Raw genomic sequence first — 24744 nt, 5'->3', positions numbered from 1 at the left:
CTAAGTAATATTCTGCTTTCAGGGCAATGCAAGTCACTGACTTGTACATAGAACTTTTTGTCACGAGTAAATTAAATGCTTCTGCCCTGTTTGCCATCCTTGTAAAATTGAAGAATATAATCAGATGTTTATTATACTTTTAAAAATACTGTCAGAATATATAACAATAGCTTCATCTATGTGAAATTTTAGAGTATTGCTAAAGAGCTTTACAGCTTTGATTTGGCATACAAATAATATATTTAAATTATTAGAGTGACCTCTAGGGACTTGTATCAATAATGCACTTTTTTGATCTCAATGTAAAGCCCATATTTGATCATCAGATTCAGGTTGAGCGTTTACAAAAATTATTTTTTTAAAAAAGTTCTCTTGCTGTAATTAAACGAGTCAGAGTGTCTATGTATCTGTTAACGGTATTCAAAATTGAGTTCATATCTTCACACTCTCCAGTGTATTTTAGTATTTATTATAAATACCCAATTAATGAAGCTCATTTTAAGTATATGGTATGGAGGAATTTTTATTTTATTTTATTTTATTTTATTTTTTAAATTTTTTTAATGCTTATTTAGTTTTGAGACAGAGACAGAGCATGAACGGGGGAGGGTCAAAGAGAGACAGAGACACAGAATCCAAAGCAGGCTCCAGGCTCTGAGTTGTCAGCACACAGCCCAACATGGGGCTCGAACTCACGGACCGTGAGATCATGACCTGAACCGAAGTCGGACACTCAACCGACTGAGCCACCCAGACGCCCCAAGAAATTTTTATTTTATTTTTAAACATGCTGGAGTATTTTACAATAAATTATAGACTAGGTGACTTTTCACTCTTTATTATGTTATTACATATCCAAAAATATTTTCCAGCATACCCAAAATATTATGATGCTTAAGTAAATTAAAAATAATTTCATAGTACAGAGTTAGTAAATAAACCCAACTGGTTTATATCTGGCTTATCCACATGAGTGTTTAATATAGGACAAGACATTGTATTTGGTTGTTTGGCTACTGTGTATCTCTTAATCAAGGCTAACAAACTGCCCCTCCTCCTCTTTTTTTCATGACACTGATTTGTTGATGAGGCAGTATTCCACCATATAGATTTGTCTTACCATTTTTAAATTTTAACTTTGCAATCTTTGTTAAGGTATTTTCCTTGTTTCTTATAAACTGGAAAAATTCCATTAGTACTCAGAAAACCTAAAGCAGGATTGCCTCAGGAGATGGGTATGGTTTGTGTTATATCACACCAGGGGGGCGTGAACATCTGTATATCCCGCCACTGATGCTTAAGATTAGTCACTGAGTCCAGGTGGGTGAAGCCCCTCCTTTGCACTCGACAGTATGGAAAACCTCATAAAAATAAGGGAGAAATTTGTGGGCCTGTCCTTCTTGGAATCAAACATGTGTTTGAATTGTGTAACATAATTATAGGTTATTTAGAAAACTGAGCAACTTTAAGTAAATCTTTCATTAGAATATAGCATATAAACAAAAGAATGCTAATGATAATAACTACCCAATTGTCTGCTTTTTAAAAATCTGTTTTGGATTTTAAGAAATTGGCTGATAAAACTTAACTTCCGTCATCCATCAGCCGATGTTTATTGAGTGCCTACCACATGCCAGTCACAATTTTGGGGACACAAAGGTGAATAAAACAGACGAAAATGTCTGCCCTCATGAAACTTGTATTTGGGTGGGGAATAAAGTTAAAATTCAAATTTTACAATTAATATTTCAGGGGACTGAGAAGAGATTCCAGGCCTAGAAAGGCAGCTGATTGCTTACTCCTTATTAAGTTCGAAGGGACAGTAGAGAGGCTCAGCGGTGTGATTACAGTTGGTGAATTCAACTCGGAGCCTTTTATAAAGAAGGCTTTCTAGCCTTTAAACTTTTTTTTAAAGTTAATTTATTTTTTAATTCAAGTATAATTAACATACAGTGTATATTAGTTTCAGGTTAGCCTTTAAAATTTTAACATCTTAATTAAGTTTGAGATAGTGACATAAATCATAAAATTAAACATAACTTGGGCCAGGAGTCAAAATTATTGAACGTAAAGAAATGAGGAGACACACTGAACAGCAGGCATGCAGTGGCCTAGAGAAGCTTTTACATGGACCATCTCTTGTTCAGTCATAGATGGGAGTGGTTCTAGTTAACAGGTCGATTTTATATTTATTTTTTCATTCATTCATTCATTTGGAAAGTATTCTTACGTATGTGTTTGTGCTTTTAATTTTCTGGCAACTTCTTTTCAGTTTATATACCAAAAAATGCCTTTAAATCATTTGTGTGACTAGTCAGCAGTGATAAGTTAGTGGCTTCATATCTAATCCAGTAGCTGTAACATACTGTTTTATTTTTGCAGAGTGACCTTTGGTCTTGTGGCATTACAGCCATTGAAATGGCAGAAGGTGCTCCCCGTAAGTAATGTACTTTCTTCTTTAGCCCAGCTCTTCTGTGTGAGTTAAAATCAGTCTCAAGCCTTCAAAAAGAACAACTTCATGGATAAAGCCTTTCCTAGTGGGGCATTTAGTGGAAGGAATCATAAATACAGTGAAGTTTTAGATGTAAAAGGATTCTTGGCATCCACTCTTTCTTTTGAAGATCCCTGAAGTCTGTAGGCTACATTTTACATTTTATCTTTTATGTAAGTTGTATTTAGATGTGTGACCTGAAATGATGCTGACATCAGATAATAGGCAGTAATTTTTCTTTTCACAATTTAAACTTTAGTGAAACTAAATCCTAACACGTGACATTTTAGTAATACTTATGTTATTACTTTACAAATAGAGGCCTAACTTTTTATCTGTAGAATAATTTTTTTTCTTTTTTTTTCCTTTTTTTGGATACTTGTGAAATTTGCTTCTCCCTTTCAGTTAAATCAATGACAACTTCATAAAATTGATTTTTGAGCAGAGACGGGTAGAATTGCAGAGAACAAAGGGACAAAACAGCGTTATCTGCTGGTCCCCCTAAAAAAAGGGGTACACAAAGAATGTATACATGTCATGCTACATAGTTGCTGCTGAATAAATATTTGTTGAATGAATGAAAAAAATTTCCAACGGCTAAAAATTAGTTTACAGTACAGAAATGGATGTCAGTCTTGAACACCATGTTTCTTCATGTTTCCCTCTGAGGAATTGAGACAGGGATGTATTGCCAGATCCTTTGTTTCAGGTTTTTTTCACAGTGGGAATAGATTGTCTTCTTTGCCCCCATTTCTTAGCTGCCTTGTAAGATTCTTACGAAGGTAAATAAACATACAAAAATGCACATTACCTCTTTTGATATATTAATATGTGCATTTACACCTGCTATGCCTTTATGGACAAGTGAAAGAAGTATAAACAGTAAATGCACAGAATCAATCCATTTTGTTCTCTCGTCTTTGCTCCTTCTTAGTAACACTGGCTATAGCAAAAGAACAGTTAACATTTCTGGAGGGCTTCACTGGGCTTATTACTATGTCTAGGCACTCTGTGAATGCCTTTTCGAGCAGTATCTGATTTAATCCTCACAGTGACCCTATGACAATAAAATTATTTTCATTGAGATCTTATAGATGGTGTAGAAACTTAAGCTATTCACTCTTTTAAGACTTTGAATCCATATTTATCTTTGATTTATGAAAACTTTCCAATGTCAATTTGAATTGTGAAATTATGTTCTTCTTGTTGCTCTTGACCTCCTTATCTTTTGCTATGTTTATGAAGGGGCAAATTCAAGGTATATCCTAGGGTTGATAGCTGGATGTCTAAACTGCTTGACATAAAGATTATCAGATGATGGGACAGCGCATTTGATATTTTGAGTGAGCCCTAGAAATTAAAAATGAGTAAAATAAGTGCCATACTGACACAACCATCTCCTTTCCCCAGCTCTCTGTGACATGCATCCAATGAGAGCACTGTTTCTCATTCCCAGAAACCCTCCTCCCAGGCTGAAGTCAAAAAAATGGTAAGCTATGTATGCTTTTGTTGTTGTTGTTGTTCTTTCCTTTTTTAAAACAAATTGTTCCTTTTCAGTTTCGCTCCAAGACAAAATTCTAGCCATTTTCATTCCCAAAGAACGTAAGAGCCAGCACTGTGAAACACCAGTTAAATTGGTTTTTTTCTTGATAAATTCTTTTCATTACAAAATAGTAACAAGTGACCATATGAAATACTGTAACATGGTTGAAGAAAAAAAGTTTCACTTTAATATTTAAGCCCACTTTTAAGTATATTTCTAAGCATTTTCACATTAAAAAGCATAGCTGTACTGACTTTGTAGTTACTCGGGTAAGATAGGATTTGAACATTAATGGAGGCATTTACTGTAATGATTGCAAAACATTGGAATTATTTGTATCTTTTTTCATTCCAGAAATGAGAGGAATGGTCCTCTCTTTGGGCTGCCACCTTTCTTTCTCCCTGCAGCTCACATACTTGCAAAGCCAAAGTTGCTTATGAGTGAAGGGAGATGATGGTGACCTTCCTCGTGAAAGCTTTAAGAATTGTAGCGGTGTGGAAAAGTGTTGATTTGGTTTAGTTTTAAAAGTCTTTACAGGAGAGGGTAGTGCTTTGTTTTCACCTGAGAATGTTGCTCCCTTATTTCTCCTTGAACTTTTTTTTTTGAGTCCTTTCCTCTCACTTTGTCTCCATTCAGGCTCCTCATGCACGTGGGTCCTCTCCCCTTCTTCCATTCCTGTTTTCTGGGGCATGTCTGTCTCACTGGTGCCCACCTCCTACTATGGTGGTTTTTTCCCCTTCTGAAACTATTCTCACTTATTTTCCAATGAGTGTTATCTCCTCTTAGGTTCTTGACTCTAATTCTGAAGTATGTGAAACATCTCAGTTTCAAGTGTTCTTCTGTTCTGGTTTTGGTCTTTTAGCCATTACTGTGCTCTTTTCTTCTTGGTTGCTCATCTTCTGATGTCCTGTGGTTTTCTTTGCCCATCTGTGGGCTTTACATGCACACACGTGTTTTCACTCTTGTTTCTTTCATACTTCTCCCCGTTCCTCACTGTCGTTACCGACCTTTTGTCTGCTGGCAGGAATTTTCTCATTCTACTTACACTGTCTTTAACCACCTTCAACTCCAGATAACTGAGCTTATCTAGTTCCACTTACCAGTTTTTAGAGAGTTCTTTAAATCTGTACAGTTGTCAAGATTTTAGCCCCACTTGGTCTCTTGTACTGAAGCATGATAGCTATAGTCATCAATGGTGGGTGGCCAACTTTAGGGAAACCAACTGTGTATTGAGGACATCACCAAGGAGTAAGTTCTGGGGGTGGGGTAACACTACCTAGCTAAATCAAATAATGCTATCTTATTAAAGGGAGTTTATGCTCTGTCTTTAGGGTACCTCACAATTCACAAGTCTTGTCAGCTGGCCCCACTCTGATTATTCTGTCTGTTATTTGCAGTTTGGGATTAACCATTCTGTGTATAATACAGTGATCTAAAGAGACAGCTGTAGATGGCAACAAATCTTCCTGCTTTCTTACACCACATTTTCTCTAAAGTTGATTAGATGCATTTTCATCCATTTACATCATTGCTGTCATTTTATCCAGGTATTCTGAAAGAATGAGATGATTGCAAACATAGTGTTTTTTTTCCCTTTCTGATTGCTATCTTCCTATCCACCAGTGTAAATTTCTCCTGCTGGTTTTAGAGAAGTGATCAGTGAATTCTCTTCTAGCAGAACTTGACAATTGATTTTATATTTTTTTAATTTTTTAATTTTTTTTTTTTATTTATTTTTGAGACAGAGAGACACAGAGCATGAACGGGGGAGGGTCAGAGATAGAGGGAGACACAGAATCAGAAGCAGGCTCCAGGCTCTGAGCCATCAGCCCAGAGCCCGACGCGGGGCTCGAACTCACGGACCGCGAGATCGTGACCTGAGCTGAAGTCGGACGCTCAACCGACTGAGCCACCCAGGCGCCCCGACAATTGATTTTAAAGAATATATTGTAGATCATTGATTCCCAAATGTTAATTTGTAGACATGGAATGTGAGAATCCCTTTGGAATCTTAATTTAGGGTTCCAACCTCAAAGTGTTTCTTGTTTGTTAGGTCTGAGGAGTGACCCAGGTATTTGTATTTTTAATAAACTCTCAAAGTGGAGTTTATGGGCATTGGAGTTTAGGAATCTCTGTGTTAGAGCAATTTCCACGACACCTGTGTAGAATCTACCATGTTCCTCACTACACAGAATAAAGAATAAAGACCACAGAATAAAGTCACAACCTTGCTGTGTGACTTTGAGGACCCTTATCTGAGCTGATTCTGACCTATTTTTCTGTTCTTTTCCACTTTTTTTTTTTTTAATTTTTTTTTCAACGTTTTTTATTTATTTTTGGGACAGAGAGAGACACAGCATGAGCGGGGGAGGGGCAGAGAGAGAGGGAGACACAGAATTGGAAACAGGCTCCAGGCTCCGAGCCATCAGCCCAGAGCCTGACGCGGGGCTCGAACTCACGGACTCACGGACCGCAAGATCGTGACCTGGCTGAAGTCGGACGCTTAACCGACTGCGCCACCCAGGCGCCCCTCTTTTCCACTTTTTATACTAGCATCAGAAAACGATTCATTACTCCCTAATACTTTTCTCCCTTTGTTCATGTTGTTCCTTTCACTCTGGAATGGTGGCTTCTCTCTCCCATTTCTAGAGTATCAACTATCCTACTTTTTTATGCTGGCTAACCCCCTGTAGCAGTAGTTCTTTCTTCCTCTGTAAGGTTGAGTACATACCTGCTATTGTGCGTCCATAGATTTCCTCCACTTTATTTCCTATGTGTATTTCTTACAGAGCCTAGCATAAACAAATGTAAATTGAAATGTAAATATTTGTCGAATTGAAAAAAATGGCAAATTTGAATGGAAATACAAGACAATAGAAGTGATTCTTCAAAGTAGTGAAGTAATTAGAAAGAACTGAACGAAAGACTGAACAACTCATTCATTCAACAAAAATTTATTACATACCTCTTGTGGTCTGCCATGCTCAGTGCTGGGCATTGCCGACAAGTTGAAAAGTAGAAATCCGTTCCTGACCTGTACCCCAGCAGGGAGACAAACATAAACATGATGTGTATAGTCTATTAAATGCAAACAACCTTAGAGGAAAGCCTTCTAATTTTGGGCATGTAGGGTGGAGTGTTGCCAAGGAAAGCCTTACCTAAGGAGACCATATCTTATCTTAGTCTCAAAAGATAGGATAGGTAAGTGTCTTGGCCAAGGCCATGGATAGGGGTCATCATGAGCCAGGCATGGAGGAAAGGGGAAAAGTAGAAGTAGCTAGTAGGGTAAATGTTTGTGACAGAGTCCTTGCCCTCCTCAGAGCTGTTATGTATTTCTGTCTCTGTACATTAAGCATAGAGAACTGATCGAAATATCGTATTAACAGGTTCAAGAGCCAAAGCATTTGGTCATTTACCAGCTCCTTATCTTTGTGTCCATCCTTGTCTTCCAGGTTCCAGACATCTACTATCCTGTCTGCCTTCATTTTCACAAAAACCCCTGTGATTAAATGACTAATAAACAACATTACATTTAAACCTATTTCATTTAAAGCTGACTGCTTTCAGAGCTCTCTGTGGTGTATTGGTGGTGGTGTGGTATAATTCTTAAATCGTGTTTAAGTGATGCTCCTTATCCACAATGGTCCTGGGTTCCTCATACTTTCCCTGTGCATTTGCAGAATGTTCACAGTGAATTATGAAGCTCTTGTATGTTTTCAGACTAATAATTTACTGATATTTTGGAGCTTTGCTCTTTGCAGTAGAAATTCGATGATCTTTTTTACTTTCTCTTACAGGTCAAAGAAATTTTTTAGTTTTATAGAAGGGTGCCTGGTGAAGAATTACATGCAGCGGCCCTCCACCGAGCAGCTTTTGAAACATCCTTTTATAAGGGATCAGCCAAATGAAAGGCAAGTTAGAATCCAGCTTAAGGACCACATAGACCGGACCAGAAAGAAGAGAGGAGAGAAAGGTATTAATCTGTTTTTATTTTCCTCTTAAAAAAAAAAAAATATTTGAGGTTTTTGCCCACCAGAATAGGTTACTCCTTTTCCACCCAGGAGTTTGTGCTCCCTTGGCCGGTGCTGGCATAGTTTGTCTCTGCTCTGCGGGTCAGCCATGAGCCTCAGGGCCAGCCCGACTCAGGTGGAGTAGACCGGAGCTGCATGCTATGTCACCAAGCTGACACCAGATAAACCGCCACTGTGGCTGGTCAGCATGAAGGGATGTTTCTCTTGTTCCTCCTCAGGAACATGTCTTTGTTGCTGCTCTTTTTACTTCATTATGTGCATTTGCATTCTGAATAAGTCACTCAAGGTTTATTGAGCACCAGCTGCGAACGTCACCATCCGTGTGTTCATTGCATGTCTCTCCTACTTGAGAACCCTCTGGCTTTCTTACTGCTTTACTCTGTGCAGGTGGTGTGGCCAGGCCTGGGCCACATGTGTGCCTGACTACTTTTCTGTCACCATAGCACAACGTGAACATGTTAATTATTTAATGTTTCTTTCTGTTCCTGGTGTCTTGGTTTTATATCTCTGTGTGGTCTGTATCTACCTGTCCGGAGCACCATCTGTCTCCTTGCTGTCCAGCAAGATGGAGCCCAGACTTCTCCACCGTCTTCCGCCTTCACCGAGGCCTCCAGCTCACATTGATCTTTCTGTTTTATGAATTCTTATCATAACTTTACAGAACATTTGATAACTGGCATCTTGACGGTGAATTTTTTTGACGTTCAAATTTCAAGGCCAAAAGAGAAACTAAGAAGAGCAAGTTCAAGGCAGTAAAATGACTTGGTCACAGTCCTCTTTGGAGGTCTGTAGTGAGCTTTTTACATGTTCTTTTCAGTCTTCAGAGCTACATTATCAGCGATGCTCACAACTACTTTTGGTCCTCTGATATATTCAGTTATAAAAGTAATTAAGTTTGGTATGTTAAGCTATGCAGTTACAATAAGTGAACTGAAATTTGAAAACAAAGCTTTTTTGGGGGTGGGAGAGGGAGGTTATTTGTATATTGAGTCATTTTCCCAGTATGTACTTTCTTAATAATAGCTCACCGTCATGGAGCATTTGCTCCGTGCCAGGCGTTTTCTGAGCACTCCGCCTGGACTCTCGTGCACATTTGTGGATGGGAATTATGGAGCACTTTATCTTCATTTCTTTATTTTCAAGTTACATTCATTTACCTTTCAGATACCCTCAGCCTCTTGTCAATAATTAATAGTTCATAGTACCAAATTGTAAACATAACAGAGTACTACTTAAAGGAGTCTAAAAGATTACTTAGGTTAGAATTTCCTTTGGAAGCTAACCTGTTTTTATGTTCTTTAAAATTATACAGTTTTGATGGTCTTCTCAGTGAAAAGAACTAATGTTGTATATATAGATTGATGAATCTGTAGATATGTGTATCTAGAATTATATATAATATAGACTGACCCCATTTTAAGTTCTCAGAACTGTTTTTCTTACCGAGATACTGATTTCCAACTCCTGTGTCTCTGAAAAAAGTTAGAAATGTGGTTTTTGTTTGCAAATAGACTTGTTTTACATATCTCTTCAACCTTTCTAGTTTTGATTGCTCTCTGGAGTGAAATTGTTCACTCAAAGTTTAGGTACTGACCTTAAGTACAAGGTCTGTTACTTGGGGTGACGTAGTATAAAACCTGCTGATGTGAAAACAGGTTGCTCATGTTGACATTTTTGCTTGATGTGGTGAAAGAGCACCTTCTCTCTCCTCCTCTTGCTGTATTGTTTTTGCACCGATTTTTCCCTGGCTTCACCTTTGTAATATGTGGGGACATTGGATTTTGTCTCTCAATGCCCCAAGTACTTCCTGTAGTTCACTCATCAGTCCCGCAGACCTTTCTCTCTGCTGCACTCTGAGTGGCTCCCTGAGTGCCAACAGTAAACAGATGACATCTCCTAGTTGCCTTGGTTTGGGCAGTTAATCTCTTTCTTTAGCCTTTTGGCATCAATGGGATTTTGCCAATTTGCTGATGCATTGGAGTCACTTTTCTTGAGTGTCAAGAGCTTGAGCACCCCTCTCACAGCCCTGTACCCCCTCACCAGTGTATCCCATAAGGGACTGTCTTGAATACAGTGAAATCTGCTCTTCCATGGGTAGTAAGGGTGGCCCAGGGAATTCGGTGTCACCCCCCTCCTTCCCCAGGTACTCCATATACATTATCATTTTCATAAAGAACGTATCGTTTATTTTCTGCCATAGTGCTCTTAGAGATGTTTGCATGTACATCCATGTGTCATGATTTGTGAACTGTTCCATTTATCTTGTCCTTTATAGATGAAACCGAATATGAGTACAGCGGGAGTGAGGAAGAAGAGGAGGAAGTGCCTGAGCAGGAAGGAGAGCCAAGGTAATAATGATGAAGCCACTGTTCAGCTTCCTGCTTTATGAAGAGGTTGTTTCATGCTAATGCCAGGATTTCAAAAGATGCCTGCGTAGTTCAAAGAAATCTTAAAGTACTTTGAAAGTACCTTAATCTCTTCATTCTTCTTCATTCTTCAAAAGATTCTTATGAACACTTTTCCCCCTCTGGATTCTCTTATTCATTGGTGCTTTACCAAGATTGCACCGTTTCCCCTCCCCCAGTTATTTGGAAATGTAGAGTGTTGTGTTTGGTTCTGGGGAAAGGGATCTTGCCGCTGGCACTTACTGCTCCAGAAGGCATGGATGGTAAATGCTGTGCTGCATATTAAATAGTCCTACCCACAAAGAACTGTCCTGCTCATGGGCCAGTAGGGCCTCCATTGAAAAACACTGCAGTCTTTCCTAAAATGTTTTCTGTTTTGTTTTGTTTTGCTTTCCCACAAGTGTGGTTACCAGTCTTGCATTTTTTCTACGAGTGTATATAATGTCCTGACCCATCTACTAGTCTATGTTTTGGTTACCTGTGGCTTCCCAAGTTACAGTGAAGCAGAAGGTTGAAGGTTTGGTAGTATGAACCTTATAGTAACTATTCAAGGAATATGAGATTTTGAAATTTTAATAATGGTCTTGCCTGGCAGTCCTTTGTGCTTTAGCCACACAAAACTTACTGAACAAAAGGAGGCTGGAAGGGCGTGTTGAGAGACCTGTGGGGACCCATGTGTGGGCGGTGGGGGTTTGAAGAGAGCACATGAAGAGATGAGAAAATCTTTTGATAAAACTCCGTAATATCCTTTTCTTCATACATAGGAGAATGTTTTTAATCCATCTGAGACTAAATATTTTCTAGTAATTTGGATCGATTTCATGAGAAATAGAATTGTTTTGGATAGGAGTATGATAGAAGGAGAGAGTGGTTTCAGGAGATTGATTTGCCATGTTATTTCTGGGCATTGGAAGTAGAGTGGTGGCTCTCAGCAGGGAGACCAGCTAGGAATGATGTTGTTTATCTCCCAGTGGCTCATTCTTGGGACCCACTTGGGCTCAGCTGCTTACTCTGGAAATAGGCAGTGGGAGGGCATACGTGACAAGACTTAGTGGACCAGAAGAAGAAGGGAAGGGTAGTCCTGAAGATTACTCTGATCATTCTATTGTGGTAGACTCAGAACGTGATGTTGCTTTTATTGGTGGGAAATAAGGTGGTCAGAGAGGGGTAATGAAGTGGGAGAAGAGGATTTCAACTTTCCTTTTATAGAGTTTGAGTTGATGTGAGAATCCGAAGTTAGAGATGTCTTGTCATGCAGACATCCCGGACAGAAACAGATAAAGGATGTAATACTATTGAGTTGTAGATACAGTTATTCCCATGTTTAGTTGAGTCCCAGGGTGGAAGGAACTCATTAAGAGGATGAATGAGAAATGGAATAGCGTGCTGAGGCCGCTGTCTCATCCGGAGGGCAGAGTGATCTGTGAGTACTCCTGAAAGCTCTGCCTTTTCCTACAGCTCCATTGTCAACGTGCCTGGTGAGTCGACGCTTCGTAGGGATTTCTTGAGACTGCAACAGGAGAACAAGGAACGTTCCGAGGCTCTTCGGAGACAGCAGCTACTGCAGGAGCAACAGCTCCGGGAGCAAGAAGAATATAAAAGGCAGCTGCTGGCAGAGAGGCAGAAACGGATTGAGCAGCAGAAAGAACAGAGGCGGAGGCTGGAAGAGGTAGGAAGAGGGAAATGTCCAGTGGGTATTCTCTTTCTTTATTCACACTGGTAGCCAGACACTCAAAGGAATGTTTTCTGTAGCCTCCTGATGTGATACCTTTCCCCTGGCTTAGCTAGTCAGGTAACTTCAGAAGGAAGGCTTCTGTCTATGGTTTTGGACTGTCAGGTCTTCACATTCCTTGAGGTCTTTGAAATGTTTTCCTTGCTTGTAAAAACTGAAGGACCTGCCCCACCATTGTGCTAGATGCAGAGCAGCAGGGTCCCAGAGACCGCATCATACCAGTTCTGGAAAGGCTGTTTCTGTTTGTGGTTTAAGTTGGCCAGCTCAAGCTTGACCTGACTTAGTTTCTTCTCTTGGCCTCTGGATCTAAGTTCATGTGTACATATTTTTTTGAAACTTCAGACTTTTTCACAGGAAAAACATTTTTTTTGGTACAGACACCTTAACTTTAGTTTTTTATAAATGCCTTAACTTTAGGCACACACTATAATAAGGGATGAAAAAAAGAATTACATTGGGTATAATACAAATGCTGTTCTGTAATCTAATTGTTATCTAGTGAGATTAATTATATCCTGTGATAGGGAAATACATTTTGTACTACCTGCTGCTCATTTAATTCATTAATACTAAGCACCACTGGTGATGTGGTTACCCACAACTTGTTCGTTTGTAATTCATAGAAGTGTTATTTCTCTTTCACTTGGGGCTCAAAGAAACTTTTGATTTTATTTTCCTAACTACCTTTCATAATATGTCTCACAGCTCCAAGTTTCTCATTCATAATAGTACAACTCCCAGTTTCTCATTCATAGTAGTCTCCACTTAATGCATACACCTTATCGCTTCACGTTTCTTATGGCAGAAAAAGAACCCAAAACAACAAAAAAGCCCTGTATTGATACTAAACAGTGGAATTTAATTTAGATAACAGCACATATTACACAAGTTAGTTAGGAGTGTATTTGGGTTGGGGGGAATCTTTGTTTTGTGTGTTTTATAGTCTGAATTCTGCAAAACTTATACTTTTACCTGAGTTAGAAAACCAGTGTCTGTCTAGCTAAGGAGAATGGAAATGTTCAGCCTGGGCTTGCAGAAAAAAACATAGGACATAACCTTCCTCTGTAGGAGGGACAATATTGCTGTTTGTGTAACTCTTTTTGTGGCTTTTTTGCAAACTCTTTTGTAGTATTTTTAAGACTTTCTCCATGTTCTTTGAACATAACAGAAACCCAGAGTAGTCCAGGGTTTTTCAAGGTTGCCTGTTGACCATGGACTTCGTATATGAGAATGCTTGAGTTTTGAGGCTCAATTTCCAATTGTGTCTTTATGCGACATTCTCCACTGTCCATTTAAATTCTGGGCTCTACTTTCCCTGAGGACACGATACAGGTTAGTTTGGTGGTTTGTAACTTTAGCTCCAGCCCATTTGTAACACAGAATTTGCTACAGAAATTGCTTTCGGGCCAAGTGGTAGTGAGACAAGTGTTCGTTATCCAGCCTCTGTGCCCAGTAGGGAGTGAGGATTACAAAGTGAAGACCAGCACTGGCTAGAGGAGAGACACTAAAGTTTTACAGCCATTTTGTTTTATTAGTTAAAATAAAGACTTGAGGATTAAGGATGTCTGCTAAGTGAGAACTTTGCACTTTACTTGCTTTAATTAGCCATTTAATTTCAGCTTCTTAGTAAAAGTTCAAACTCACAGTCACCTCTTGGCACCTCTTAATCTGAAAAGATGGAGCTAGGTATGAAACAGGGCACATTTGCATGAATAGAATCCACTGATTTGGATTCTTGGTAATCTAGCTCCTTTTTTCTAGCCCAGGGTAATTAAGCATTGTCTATACTCTAGGTCCCAGAAGGTAATTTGGGAATATTTGAGCCCATAAATGATTTGTAGCCCTTTATTGGCATTAAACCTTCAATCAGAACTGTGTGGGGAATAGGGATTCCTTTTGTTATTAACAAAGTAGGTAAAGATGGTTAGCCTCAGTCATAAGATAAATGACAGTTAAAACTGAAAGGAGATGACAAATATCTGGCAATGACTGGCAAAAAGAAATGGCCCAAGAGTCGAGGTTGTAGGGAAACTGAGTATAGGTTTTCCTTTCTATGCAACTGCCATAAGATCAGGCTTATTGGTGCTAAGGACTCCTGTCACACCACCATTTCTATTTCTGAGCTCTCTTTGCAGGTTAGTGCTTTTGCCCTGCGTAAGTTCTTCATCTTTAAGAAATCTGTATGTGTATATACTCCACTCTTCCTTTGCTCCTTGTAATGTGCTGATAGGATCTCTCTCCTTTGTTTTCCTCTGCTTCCTCTTCCTTGGCTTCTGCATGAACTGGAGATCTTAGAAGCCCTTGCAGATATTTTTGAGTCTTGTCTCTCAGTTTTGCTGACAATGAGGTTTCTGTTTCTGTTTTCCATTTTCCTTGTTGCTTTTGGATGGTCCCAGGCTAAAAAGGGGAGAATGCTGAGCTCAGGCAGCCAAGTTTGTACTGGCAGCTTCGTCCACTCCTTTTCTGGACCTCACAGCTCCTCTAGTGTTGGACTTTGCTCCTTAGTCTTTCTCATCAGGATCCACTCAGGGTTTTCTCCGCTTACTCTAAGTATTTCATCCATATTCAAGACCCCGTGTGGTAATGACCCAGCCTCAAAAATTTTAATATTACCATTTACTTTTCATATTTAGATGCATCATCACACCTCTGGCTCAAATAGAATTGTTGCCTCTAGCTCATTTTTTTTCCCCATAAAAATTGTTCACAGGCCAGCTTTTTCTTCCATTCTTTCTTTTCTTTTTTTTTTTCTTTGAGCACAAATGAATATTTGATTGTATTGTTGTCTTATCCTAATGGTTTGTGCTCTCTTTGCATTGAGTCTGGATTTGGTACCTATTAACTATGTCTTCCTACTCCCACCACATCCACATATTTGATTAGCATGTTTTCTCATTCTTCATCTAATTTTAATACAAATATGAAGAGAACATCTGATCAGCAGTCTAAGTTAAGATTGCCATGTTAGTTGGTGTACTTCAGATGTTTTTTGAACCTGTTACATATTTCACTAAGTTTCCATTTGCTAGTAGATACTTCTTCATTTCGACCTCAAGAAAACTTACCTAATTATTGGTAAAAGCAAGATACATTTGTCTGTGTTTGGTGTGCTACTTTAGTAAACTTCAGAAAAAGGAAATTTCTTAGAGAAGATTTGTTTTTTAGCAGGACTTTGGTGCCATCAGCACATTCTCGTTTTGTTTTTTTTTGTTTTTTTAATATGCATAATTGATTATTTTAGCATGGAAGAGTCACAATCAAACTTCTCAGTTAAGGTTAGAATTTATCCTTTCCTTTAGAAAAAAGAAAAAGACAACAAACCAATTTCCTGTCTCTCCAGTCTTCCCCTTTGGGAAGATGACCGCAGTGCCTATGCTCTGTAGACTTTTTAGGCCCTGGAGGTGTAGCTGTCACTTGGTGATTTGGGCTGCCTCGAGTTGGGGGTAAATGTTAGTGTCAGCCCCAGCGGTCTCTTTGCTTTTTCTTCCACCAAGAGGACACATGGTTATATTCATTCCTGTCATTTCTACAAATTTCAAAGTGACTAAAATCTTAGAGGGGTGGGTGAAAGTGGAAGAAATTAAAGATAAAGGAAAGCAAGAGAAAAACAGTTTTTCTGTGTGAAGTGAGATCAGTACTGAAGCTGAATTATAACACTAGAAAAATGTAAACGTTTCTAAGAAAAAAAGTTAATAAACTGCCCCATGTATTTGTTGGCTGCGAGATCTTGGAAGGAAGGCATGGTGGACTCCTTTACCCCAACCGGATCTTCACATATCTTAAAGGAATAGGAACCATTTCCTCACCCCACTTTGCTTACATGAAGGCCTTTGTTTGGCAGATCATGATTGTCTCCCATCACAAGTACATATTAGCACAGGGCTACCTTTTTTTACATACATGCATCTGGGTGTGCAGGTGCCCCTGTAGCCCACGCCCTGCCTTCTCTGTCAGCAGCTCCATTTTTTTTTGCAGAGGGTAGCTGTCTTGTCTTTCAGCCTCCTTATAAGTTCTCACATGTTCTTTTGACATCCTAGTCTAGCATCTGGTTATATTTACAGTTAAATTTTGTAAGAGTTAGCTTAATTCACCAAATGTTGCTTGTTGCCTAAAGATGGGAAGAGTTGTCTTTGGGGAGAAGCAAATAATTTTTCTACTAAGGCCTCATCAGAACTGGCAGGAAAAAAAACCTCAAGGATTGGTGGTGGTATGTTTGTGGAGTAACATGACCCCGGAAGTGCTTGGAAATGGCTGAATGTGAAAACCAGACTGGTTTATTAAAGTCCGTTAGTTTCTACAACAGTAAGTCCAGTGAAGTGTGTTTAAATGGACCTCACCATTATCAACGTGATCTATTTAGAAAAGTTTTTAGAATTGTGAGATGAAAGCATTACTTTTAAGTACCAAACTAGAAAGGGAGCCTAATTAAAGCATAGCTGGAAAAGTACATATTTACTTGGGCATGCTTGGGAAAATTTAAATAATAAGGAATTCTCTTTATAATTTGAGAGATGTAGAAATCACTTTATAGCATCATGCAGTTTTTTAGTTTCTTTGATTTTGTTTTCAAAGAGTGATTTAAGAAAATAATGATGACATCAATTTGCAAATGCTTCAAAGGATTATGTCATGTTTTTCATTCTTAGTGGGGTAAGCCTGAAAAGGCATGTTCATTAGAGTTTCGTAGGTTTTGTTATTTGAAATCACAGGCATAAGGTTAATCCAGTATGAATTGATGTTACTTAATTGATGGTTGATGGCATATGTTTTATTTTGGGCTGTTTTCTTTTGAGGTTCTTTTGCAAGAGGCCAGTTTTTCACATTAATCATCTATTAAGGTATATTTACTAAGGGATTTCTTTTAGTTTTAATTGTCTCCCCTCCCTTAAATTAAGAGCCTCTTCTGAGTATAGTGGTTTTTATGGTTCATAGTTTAAATTCTTGCTCTTAGTCCAATTTACAGTTTCAAATGTTAGAGCATAATGTGGAAGAAGAAATCAGTAATTGCATTGTTTTTTGCCTTAGCCATCAGTCTTGTCAGCCAGTTGGTTTTCATACCAGGACTTGCTTAGTGGGCCAGTCCTAGGAAATACAGCACTTTCCACATTGTCTTGTTGATTTTTAAAAAGCATGTGACTTATGTTACGTACAAGACTTGGAGGAGAGGGCTCTGTCTAGATTATCTTTGTATACTCACCATGGTGCTTATTAATATTTCTCAAATGCATGAATCAATCATTTGTAGTCCTACTTGCATCTCTGGAAAGAAGGGACTTGTTCTTGAAATTTATGCCTGTTCTTAAATGGACTTCTGGGTTTGAGATCTCTAATTTGAGTTCCAGAGAGACCTTAGAGAACTTTAAAGGATTTTGTAGACTATTCTGAGGCATAAAAGGTGTGTTGTGTAAAGTACGAGGCACTAACCAAATGTAACAATTCTTGTTTAAGCTTTTATGTACTTTCCAAGTGATCTTGAAAAGATGGCGTTATGATTTGATTGGATCTTGTTGGGACCTAGAGATATGAATGGATTCTTTAGTCCTTTATTACTCTAAACTCTAAATGTTGGAGATAAAATCACAGCAGTTTTTCTCTTGGATGCCGTGTGTTCGGTGTGAGGGTTGGATTCAACCCAAAAAAGTATTTATTGTGATATTTACTACAGAGCAGAAAAGATAAGTGAAACAGGATTCCTGCTCTCAAGGAGCTTATGGTCTTTTGTGTGTGTGTGTGTTGATTTAGCAACCAAGAGTTTCTTTCATAGGAAACAAAAAGCTTTTCGGAGGCTTTCATTTGACAGTTGAGAACATCAGTTGTAGCCTATTCGTGTTTGTAAGATATTTGCTTACTCTTATTTTGTGATGTGCATTTTGAATAAAACTTAAAATTTTTTTTAAATTATGGCAAATAATTACATAATAACCGTTACACTGATTTAGGAAAACAGTTGAAGAAAAATAACATGATGCTTATTACCTCACTTAAAATTTTTTTTTAATATTTATTATTTTGAGAGAGGGGGAGTGCAAGCAGGGGAGGGGCATAAAGAGAGGGGGAGAGAGAGAATCCCAAGTAGGCTCTGCATTATCAGCACAGAGCCTGATGTGAAGCTCGAACTCACAAACCGTGAGAACTTGACCTGAGCCAAAATCTAGAGACGGATGCTTAACCAGCTGAGCCACTCAGGCACCCCAATGCTTACCTCACTTTCGTTGAGAAATCCCAGTGAAGTGACTGAGAAAAATGGTATAAACAAGGACAACGAGAACAAGAAAGGAAACCAAATTGTGGAAGTTAGATAGTACATGGGAGAGTAAAGATTGTAAGAAGGCTAGTACTGCAAATTCTGGAAGAGTCAAAAATGAGAGGCAACAGGTGGGGCTAACAGCATGTAGATATGGAGAGTTAGATTCTCCCACCCCAGGCAGCCAGGCTACTCTGTTCCTTCTCCCCTGTGGGAACAGATATAGACTTCCTAGAAAAAGTGAACAACAGAGCCTCAGTATATGAAGAATTCAGGCACAACTGAGTATGTGGAGAGAGAGAGAGAGAGTGAAAACAAGGGCATTAATTGGAAGTCTAAGTATTCACCAGTATGACTGCATGCACACTCACCTCAGCTCCCACAGTGTTGGCGGCCACACTTACTACAGATGCCATCTTCTTTACCTACACCTTCTGCTCAACCCAGGCAGGAGATGGGGAGGATTCTGAGAATACTGCAGAGATTCCTCTCTGGAGATACTGACTAGCCCAAGGGACAAAAAGCGCCAGTGAAATGCCCATGCTGCTTCCCATCATCTTACTGTGAAGCTTAATAGTTACCAACCACTCTCCATAGCCCTTATAATTTCCTTTTTACTGTCTTAAATGTGAATGGACAGCCAAGATTGTGGGCACTGAAAAGAACCTTTAACATGAAAGACAAGTAGAAAAAGAATCTTGAAGGAAATAGTGTAGGGAACAGAAACTATTGCACACACAGACACATGCACATGTGTAGGATCTTAATATCCCTCGAATGAGAAGAACAAATAATATTCATGAAACGATGTTCAGAAACTAAGAATTTTTGAAGCTTTTAAATTTTTTAAAAACTTTTAATTATTTAATTTTGAGAGAGATGGGGGAGGGAGGCAGAAAATCCCAAGCAGGCTCTGCACTGTCAATGCAGACCCCAGTGCAGGGCTCAAACTCAAAAACTGTGAGATTGTGACCTGAGCCAAAATCAAGAGTCAGACCCTTAACTGACCGAACCACCAGGCGCCTCTGAAAAGTTTTTATAAATTAAAACTCCCAGAACGTTGTGGGGGGCGGGGGGGTTAAGTTTATGATGAACAGAAGAAAAACCAAATCAATTCAGGGGGTTTAACAACCATTTAATTAGATGGTGTAGGAAATAATTACCATAGGGAGAACTACAGAACTAATTCAAGGAAAGTTTCCAGAGCTAAGAAATACGAATTTCTGTACTGACTGAAAGATGTACTGAGTCTCCTGCACAATGAATGAAAAAAGACCCATACAAAGGTACATATGTCGTCTTGACAGTTCACAATGTCTGGGATGAAAAGAACATCCTAAAAGCCATGGTGGGTGGAGTAGGTAGAGGGTTGGGGTGTGCATGGGTCTTGTACTAAGTATCAGGAATCTGAATGGTCTGAGATTTTCCAGGAGCACCATCAGAAACTAGAAAATGACATAGCTGTGCTTGCAGAAATCTGAGGGAAAATTACTAGCCTGAGTCAAAATTATATGTACCTTGTGAGAGTAAAGGTTCTGTGGCCTGCGAAGTCCCTAAAGCCTTTTGCCTTGTTTTCACTTCTCAGGAAGCTACTGGAGAATGTGTTCCAGCAAATGAGGACGAAAGTGGCAAGGGCTACAGGAAACAGGATCCTGTACAGGAGAGAGTTCAAAAGAATTCCTAGGAAGTTGGTGGCCAAGCATAGGCTGCCTGGAGAGCAAGCAGTCTTGGTTGGTGTAGGGGAAGAAAGGGGTGTGAGAGGTTAAATCTCTAGGAAGAAAGAATGCCTGATTGACTTGACCATATTGAAAGGAGGTCTGTGGTGGTGCAAGAGACTTTACAGATGATTTTGTGATAGACCCATAGAAAACCAGTGAAAGAGACCACAACAACAAAAATAAGGCAATTAATAGCTCCTCCAAACACTAAATTTTGCCTTGAATGTGGTTTTCATTTAATCAGAAATTGTCACATGACTAGACTGGGAACATGGAATGGTGATGTGGATGGATATTCTTTGGGGGAGAAATCAATAGATGGTGTCTAAAGTGGAAATTTTCTTAAAAATAGCTCTTATGAAAGTGTTATTTAAAAATCAGGAGGCAAATACTGTGAGAAAAACAAAAGGCATTGGAAGTGTTTCTACCTTGGGAATCACGAATTGGGGGTGAGGAGAAATGGGGCACCTTATTTTTGACATACACCTTATAATTCATTTTGACTTTTTAAAGTACTTCGTACTTTAATTTAAACTTTTTAAATGTACATATGGGAAGTGGGAGAAAGAAAAGAAGGGAAACAAACCACAAGAGACTCTTAAATGCCGGAGAACAAATGGAGGGAGATGGGTGGGGATGGGTTAGATGGGTGATTGGTATCAAGGAGGGCACTTGTGATGAGCACTGAGTGTTATATGTAAGTGATGAATCACTGACTTCTACTTCTGAAACCAGTGTTGCACCTAATGTTAAAATTTAAATTAAAAAAATAAAAATGTTTTTAAATGTAAATAATGTGGAAAAAGCTCCTTGTAAAATCACTTAAAAGTTGCCTCTTAGTAGTAGCATTTAGTTACATGAAAGTAGTCAAGATTTTCTAATGGGCTAGGAGCCCTGCCCTCAGTGTAGTTGGAAACAACCAAGAAAATGGATTGTACACGTCTTACCACTTGGAGGCTTACTCCCTTGAAGGAGAATGAGTGCTTCCACTTTAGAGCCCATGTGACCAGAGGACGTGCACCGAGGTCCTGCCATTTCCTGAAGTCAAGGTGACAACAGCTCAGGAGAGGGGAGATGAGAAGTGGGTCTGGGGAGTGGGTGGCCTGAGATCACACCTGTACTTGGTGCACTGGGGCAGGCAGCAGCTCCAGGTGAGAGGCCTAGCATGTGGAAAGTCAGCTCTGACCCTGGTTCGCTCCCTCTCTGCTTTTCCTCCACAACTTCCGCTTTTCTTCTCTGGAGCTTGCATCTGGAGGCTGGTTTGAGTTGGATGCTAGACCACATCTGGCTGCCAGCTGTGTGGCGGCTTAGTAGCAGGCTGCTGGTTGGTTGTTTCTCCCAGACCTCAGCATGACAACCTCCAGGGCTCTCCTTGGAGTTGTGTCCCCTCCTGACTCTTTCCTGAAGGAGTCCTTGCTGATGATAGCTGAGGCGTCAGCAGAGATGGGGATGGCTTTGGTTTCATTAAAGTTTTTTGTTGTTGTTGTTGTTGTTGTTGTTGTTTTAGTATAAGAGAGAAACAAGTGCAGGCTATTGCTTTTCTTTCTGTTACTGTGACCTTCAACATCATATGTAAAAATTAAGGAATTTTTAGTAGTTTGCATGGTGTATAAGGAAATGGCAGTAAGCACATCATCTCTACGGCTGTTGTGGGTCTGCATCTCTGTGGTCATGTGGCATTGCTTAGCATAGTGCAGTGGCATGGAGGGTAAGAGAAACTGAAGGCGTATATCTGACGCATATGTCTACTTAACATACCTTTGCACTGAGTATGTATATTATAAAACATGCAGAAATAGCTATCTTAAAAAGGGTGAGCTACAAATACAAGTAAATAAGAGTTGAGTGTTTTTTTCCTAGACTTCACTTGATGGTCTTGTTCACTTCTAGAGACTGCTGATGTAGACACCTACCATGCTAGTTCTTCACTTCTCTCCTCTCTTAATTTCAGTGCATCAGGGCGCCCTCCACAGGATGGTGTGGGGGGCAGATCTTTTGCAGAGGAATGATTCTCTTAGAGTTCATTGCCTATAAGACTTTTTAAACACTTTTTCTCATTGTAGACACCAACTATTGACTTCTTCAAAATAATAACCATTGTAAACTCCACACCATGATGATTTCTGATGCACACTGCCTCCTTCGCACCCCCACCACACATAACTCTGTTCTGACAAGTCAGGAACCTGGGGCTCATAGAGGGGAAGTGGCTTGTAACAGGGAAGCTGAGCAGAATCAGGACCACAACCTCTGTCCCTTGAGACCTTTCACTTGTCTTTCTAGGATTCCATGGTGTGTACTAAAATTTTTCAAAGGACCCCTCTAGCCCATTTTGGCTACTTTTGTTATCTAAAAGTTGTAAAATTCATTGCATAAGGTTCTTTGCCTCTTCTGACCTGTTCATATTAATCCGATATACTTGGAGCCTAAATTCTCTGAAGCTAAGGGGCAATTTTAAGGGCAGTAGATACTGCTTGCCTTTGATTTTGTTTCCCTTTTCTTTGTTTTTCTGTTTTCCTTTTGTCTGACAGATTTGGAGGGAAATTGTTTACATATCTTGTCAGGTAGCTTTCTGTCTTCCTTTGTTGTGATTGTGGGTTCTTATTTTCATCCAGAGGTGAGGCCCTTCTTACCTTGCCTGCCAGGTGTTTGCTAAACCCAATGTATTCTAGCAAGTCATTTCTCTTTTATAAAATCTGAAAGTGTCCTGATTGTTGCCAGCCTTGCCCATGGTTGTTCTCAGAACTAAGCAGTGCTGAGTCTGTAAAAATAGTAGAGTACACAAAACCAATCTCACTCCTCAGGACAGAAACTTCCACAGAGCTTCCATGTTCACCTCTTAGAGGAAAATACTCACAACTGTTTTAAGCTTTAAAACTGATCGAATGAGATTCTTTATGTTTTAGGTTTATTAGAAGGCTTTTTGTTTCATTTTGAATGCCTTTATATTCAATACAGAAGCTCAGAAGATGCTTTCCTTTGGAAGACATGGCTAGTCAGGAATATCTGAAAGAATTAAAGAATTTCTGTTTAAAGCAAAGAAACTTGTTTCCCAATTGGCAAAATATGAGGATTTTTATTACCAGTGTTAGAGAAATGGTTGTATTCTGAGCTTATATTTGTTATAAGTAACGTACTGGTAAAAGCCACTCTCTTCTTTTTGTTCCTGAATGGAAAAAGCAAAAATTGTAAAATAAAAGATCTTAACTTAATTTGCTTTGAAGTAGAAAGGCTCCAGTAACACTGCTTGGATGAGATTCTCAGATTTCTTTCCTCAAGTGTCTGTGTTATATTGCTGGTGAAGTCCTGGGGCAGGGTGAGGTGGTTTTGTGGGTTTTATTTATCAGTAGCTAGTTTAAAAAAATTTTTTTTTTAATGTTCATTTATTATTGAGAGACAGAGAGATACAGAGTGTGAGGAGGAGGGGTAGAGAGAGAGGGAGACACAGAATCTGAAGTAGGCTCCAGGCTCTGAGCTGTTAGCACAGAGCCCAATGCAGGGCTCGAACTCACGAACTGTGAGATCATCACCTGAGCTGAAGTCAGTCGCCTAACCAACTGAGCCACCCAGGCGCCCCTCGGTAGCTAGTTTTTAAAAAGAAAGGCCTCTTTCCTCCCAAGGTGCAGCACAGTGCTCAGGGCCAGGTGCCCTGAATGCAAGCCCCACACCATGGCACATGTGCCTGTATGGGCATTAAGCTAGCAAATGACAGGCAGCAAGTACATTGTATGGGGACAGTGTACATGTTTCAATTTAATAAAGATGCCTTGGCCATTAAAGTTGTAGTTTCTAAACACCAGGACAGGAACTCTTTTATTTCTACGACCCTACCCACACCCATGGGAAACTGTGTGTTTTGTGTGTTGAATTCTAAGAGCAGACATTGCTGGGAAAAAAATAAAGCATGAGGGGCACATGGGTGGCTCAGTCGGTTGAGGTCCAACTTCAGCTTGGGTCATGATCTCACAGTCTCCGTGCTGACAGCTCAGAGCTTGGACCCTCCTTCAGATTCTGTTTCTCCCTCTCTCTGCCCCTAACCCACTCGCATTCTGTTTCTGTCTCTCTCAAAGATAAATAAACATATAAAAAAATTTTTAAAGAAAAATAACTAAACCATGCAATATATGGAATGAGAGAGGAGATGGGGCCAGAAGCTAACTCAGAACTGTATTGAGAGTAATGGTCATGTAACACTCAGCTGAGAGAGACCAGGTACCAAGAAATCCTCTCTGTGCAAGGGTTCCACATATAAGACATTTCTTTATATTTCTTAGGAAATCATTTTTTTAAGTGTCTACCTTCAGAATGAATGCTTGTGTGTGTGTGTTGGGGGGGGGGGTAGAAATTAATACTCAGACTATAATAAATACCTACTTTTATGCCTATTACAAATATTTATGTCTAATATCCCCAATAACTTTATCCCAAACTTTCTTATTTAATAATCTTAGTGCCACATTGAAGTTTGTGGTAATACTGTCAGCTTCCTGTGTCTTGAGAAATTCGATGGGTGTGTATTCTTTAGACCTGTGCTGTCCAGTACAGTAGCCACTAGCCATATATGGCTATTTAAACTTAAG

At 39.4% G+C, this 24744-nt stretch overlaps 1 protein-coding gene across 50 annotated transcripts in view; it reads left to right on the top strand.

The window, feature by feature from the left end:
• The window catches only part of MAP4K4 (mitogen-activated protein kinase kinase kinase kinase 4), a 189965-nt gene that overhangs the window by 121880 nt on the left and 43341 nt on the right, over positions 1 to 24744 (top strand). For all 50 annotated transcript variants that reach the window (XM_053890525.1, XM_053890560.1, XM_053890551.1 and 47 more), the window contains exons 8-12: positions 2383 to 2437; positions 3902 to 3980; positions 7832 to 8007; positions 10341 to 10413; positions 11929 to 12139. In XM_053890525.1, the coding sequence (XP_053746500.1) occupies positions 2383 to 2437; positions 3902 to 3980; positions 7832 to 8007; positions 10341 to 10413; positions 11929 to 12139 (594 nt within the window). The remainder of the gene's footprint in view (positions 1 to 2382; positions 2438 to 3901; positions 3981 to 7831; positions 8008 to 10340; positions 10414 to 11928; positions 12140 to 24744) is intronic.

The sequence above is a fragment of the Panthera pardus genome, unplaced genomic scaffold, assembly GCF_024362965.1.
Source record: "Panthera pardus isolate Hobbes unplaced genomic scaffold, ASM2436296v1 HiC_scaffold_25, whole genome shotgun sequence".
Taxonomy (NCBI): domain Eukaryota; kingdom Metazoa; phylum Chordata; class Mammalia; order Carnivora; family Felidae; genus Panthera; species Panthera pardus.
Note: the sequence above shows the minus strand (reverse complement) of the source record. Positions and strands in the feature narration are given on the sequence as shown.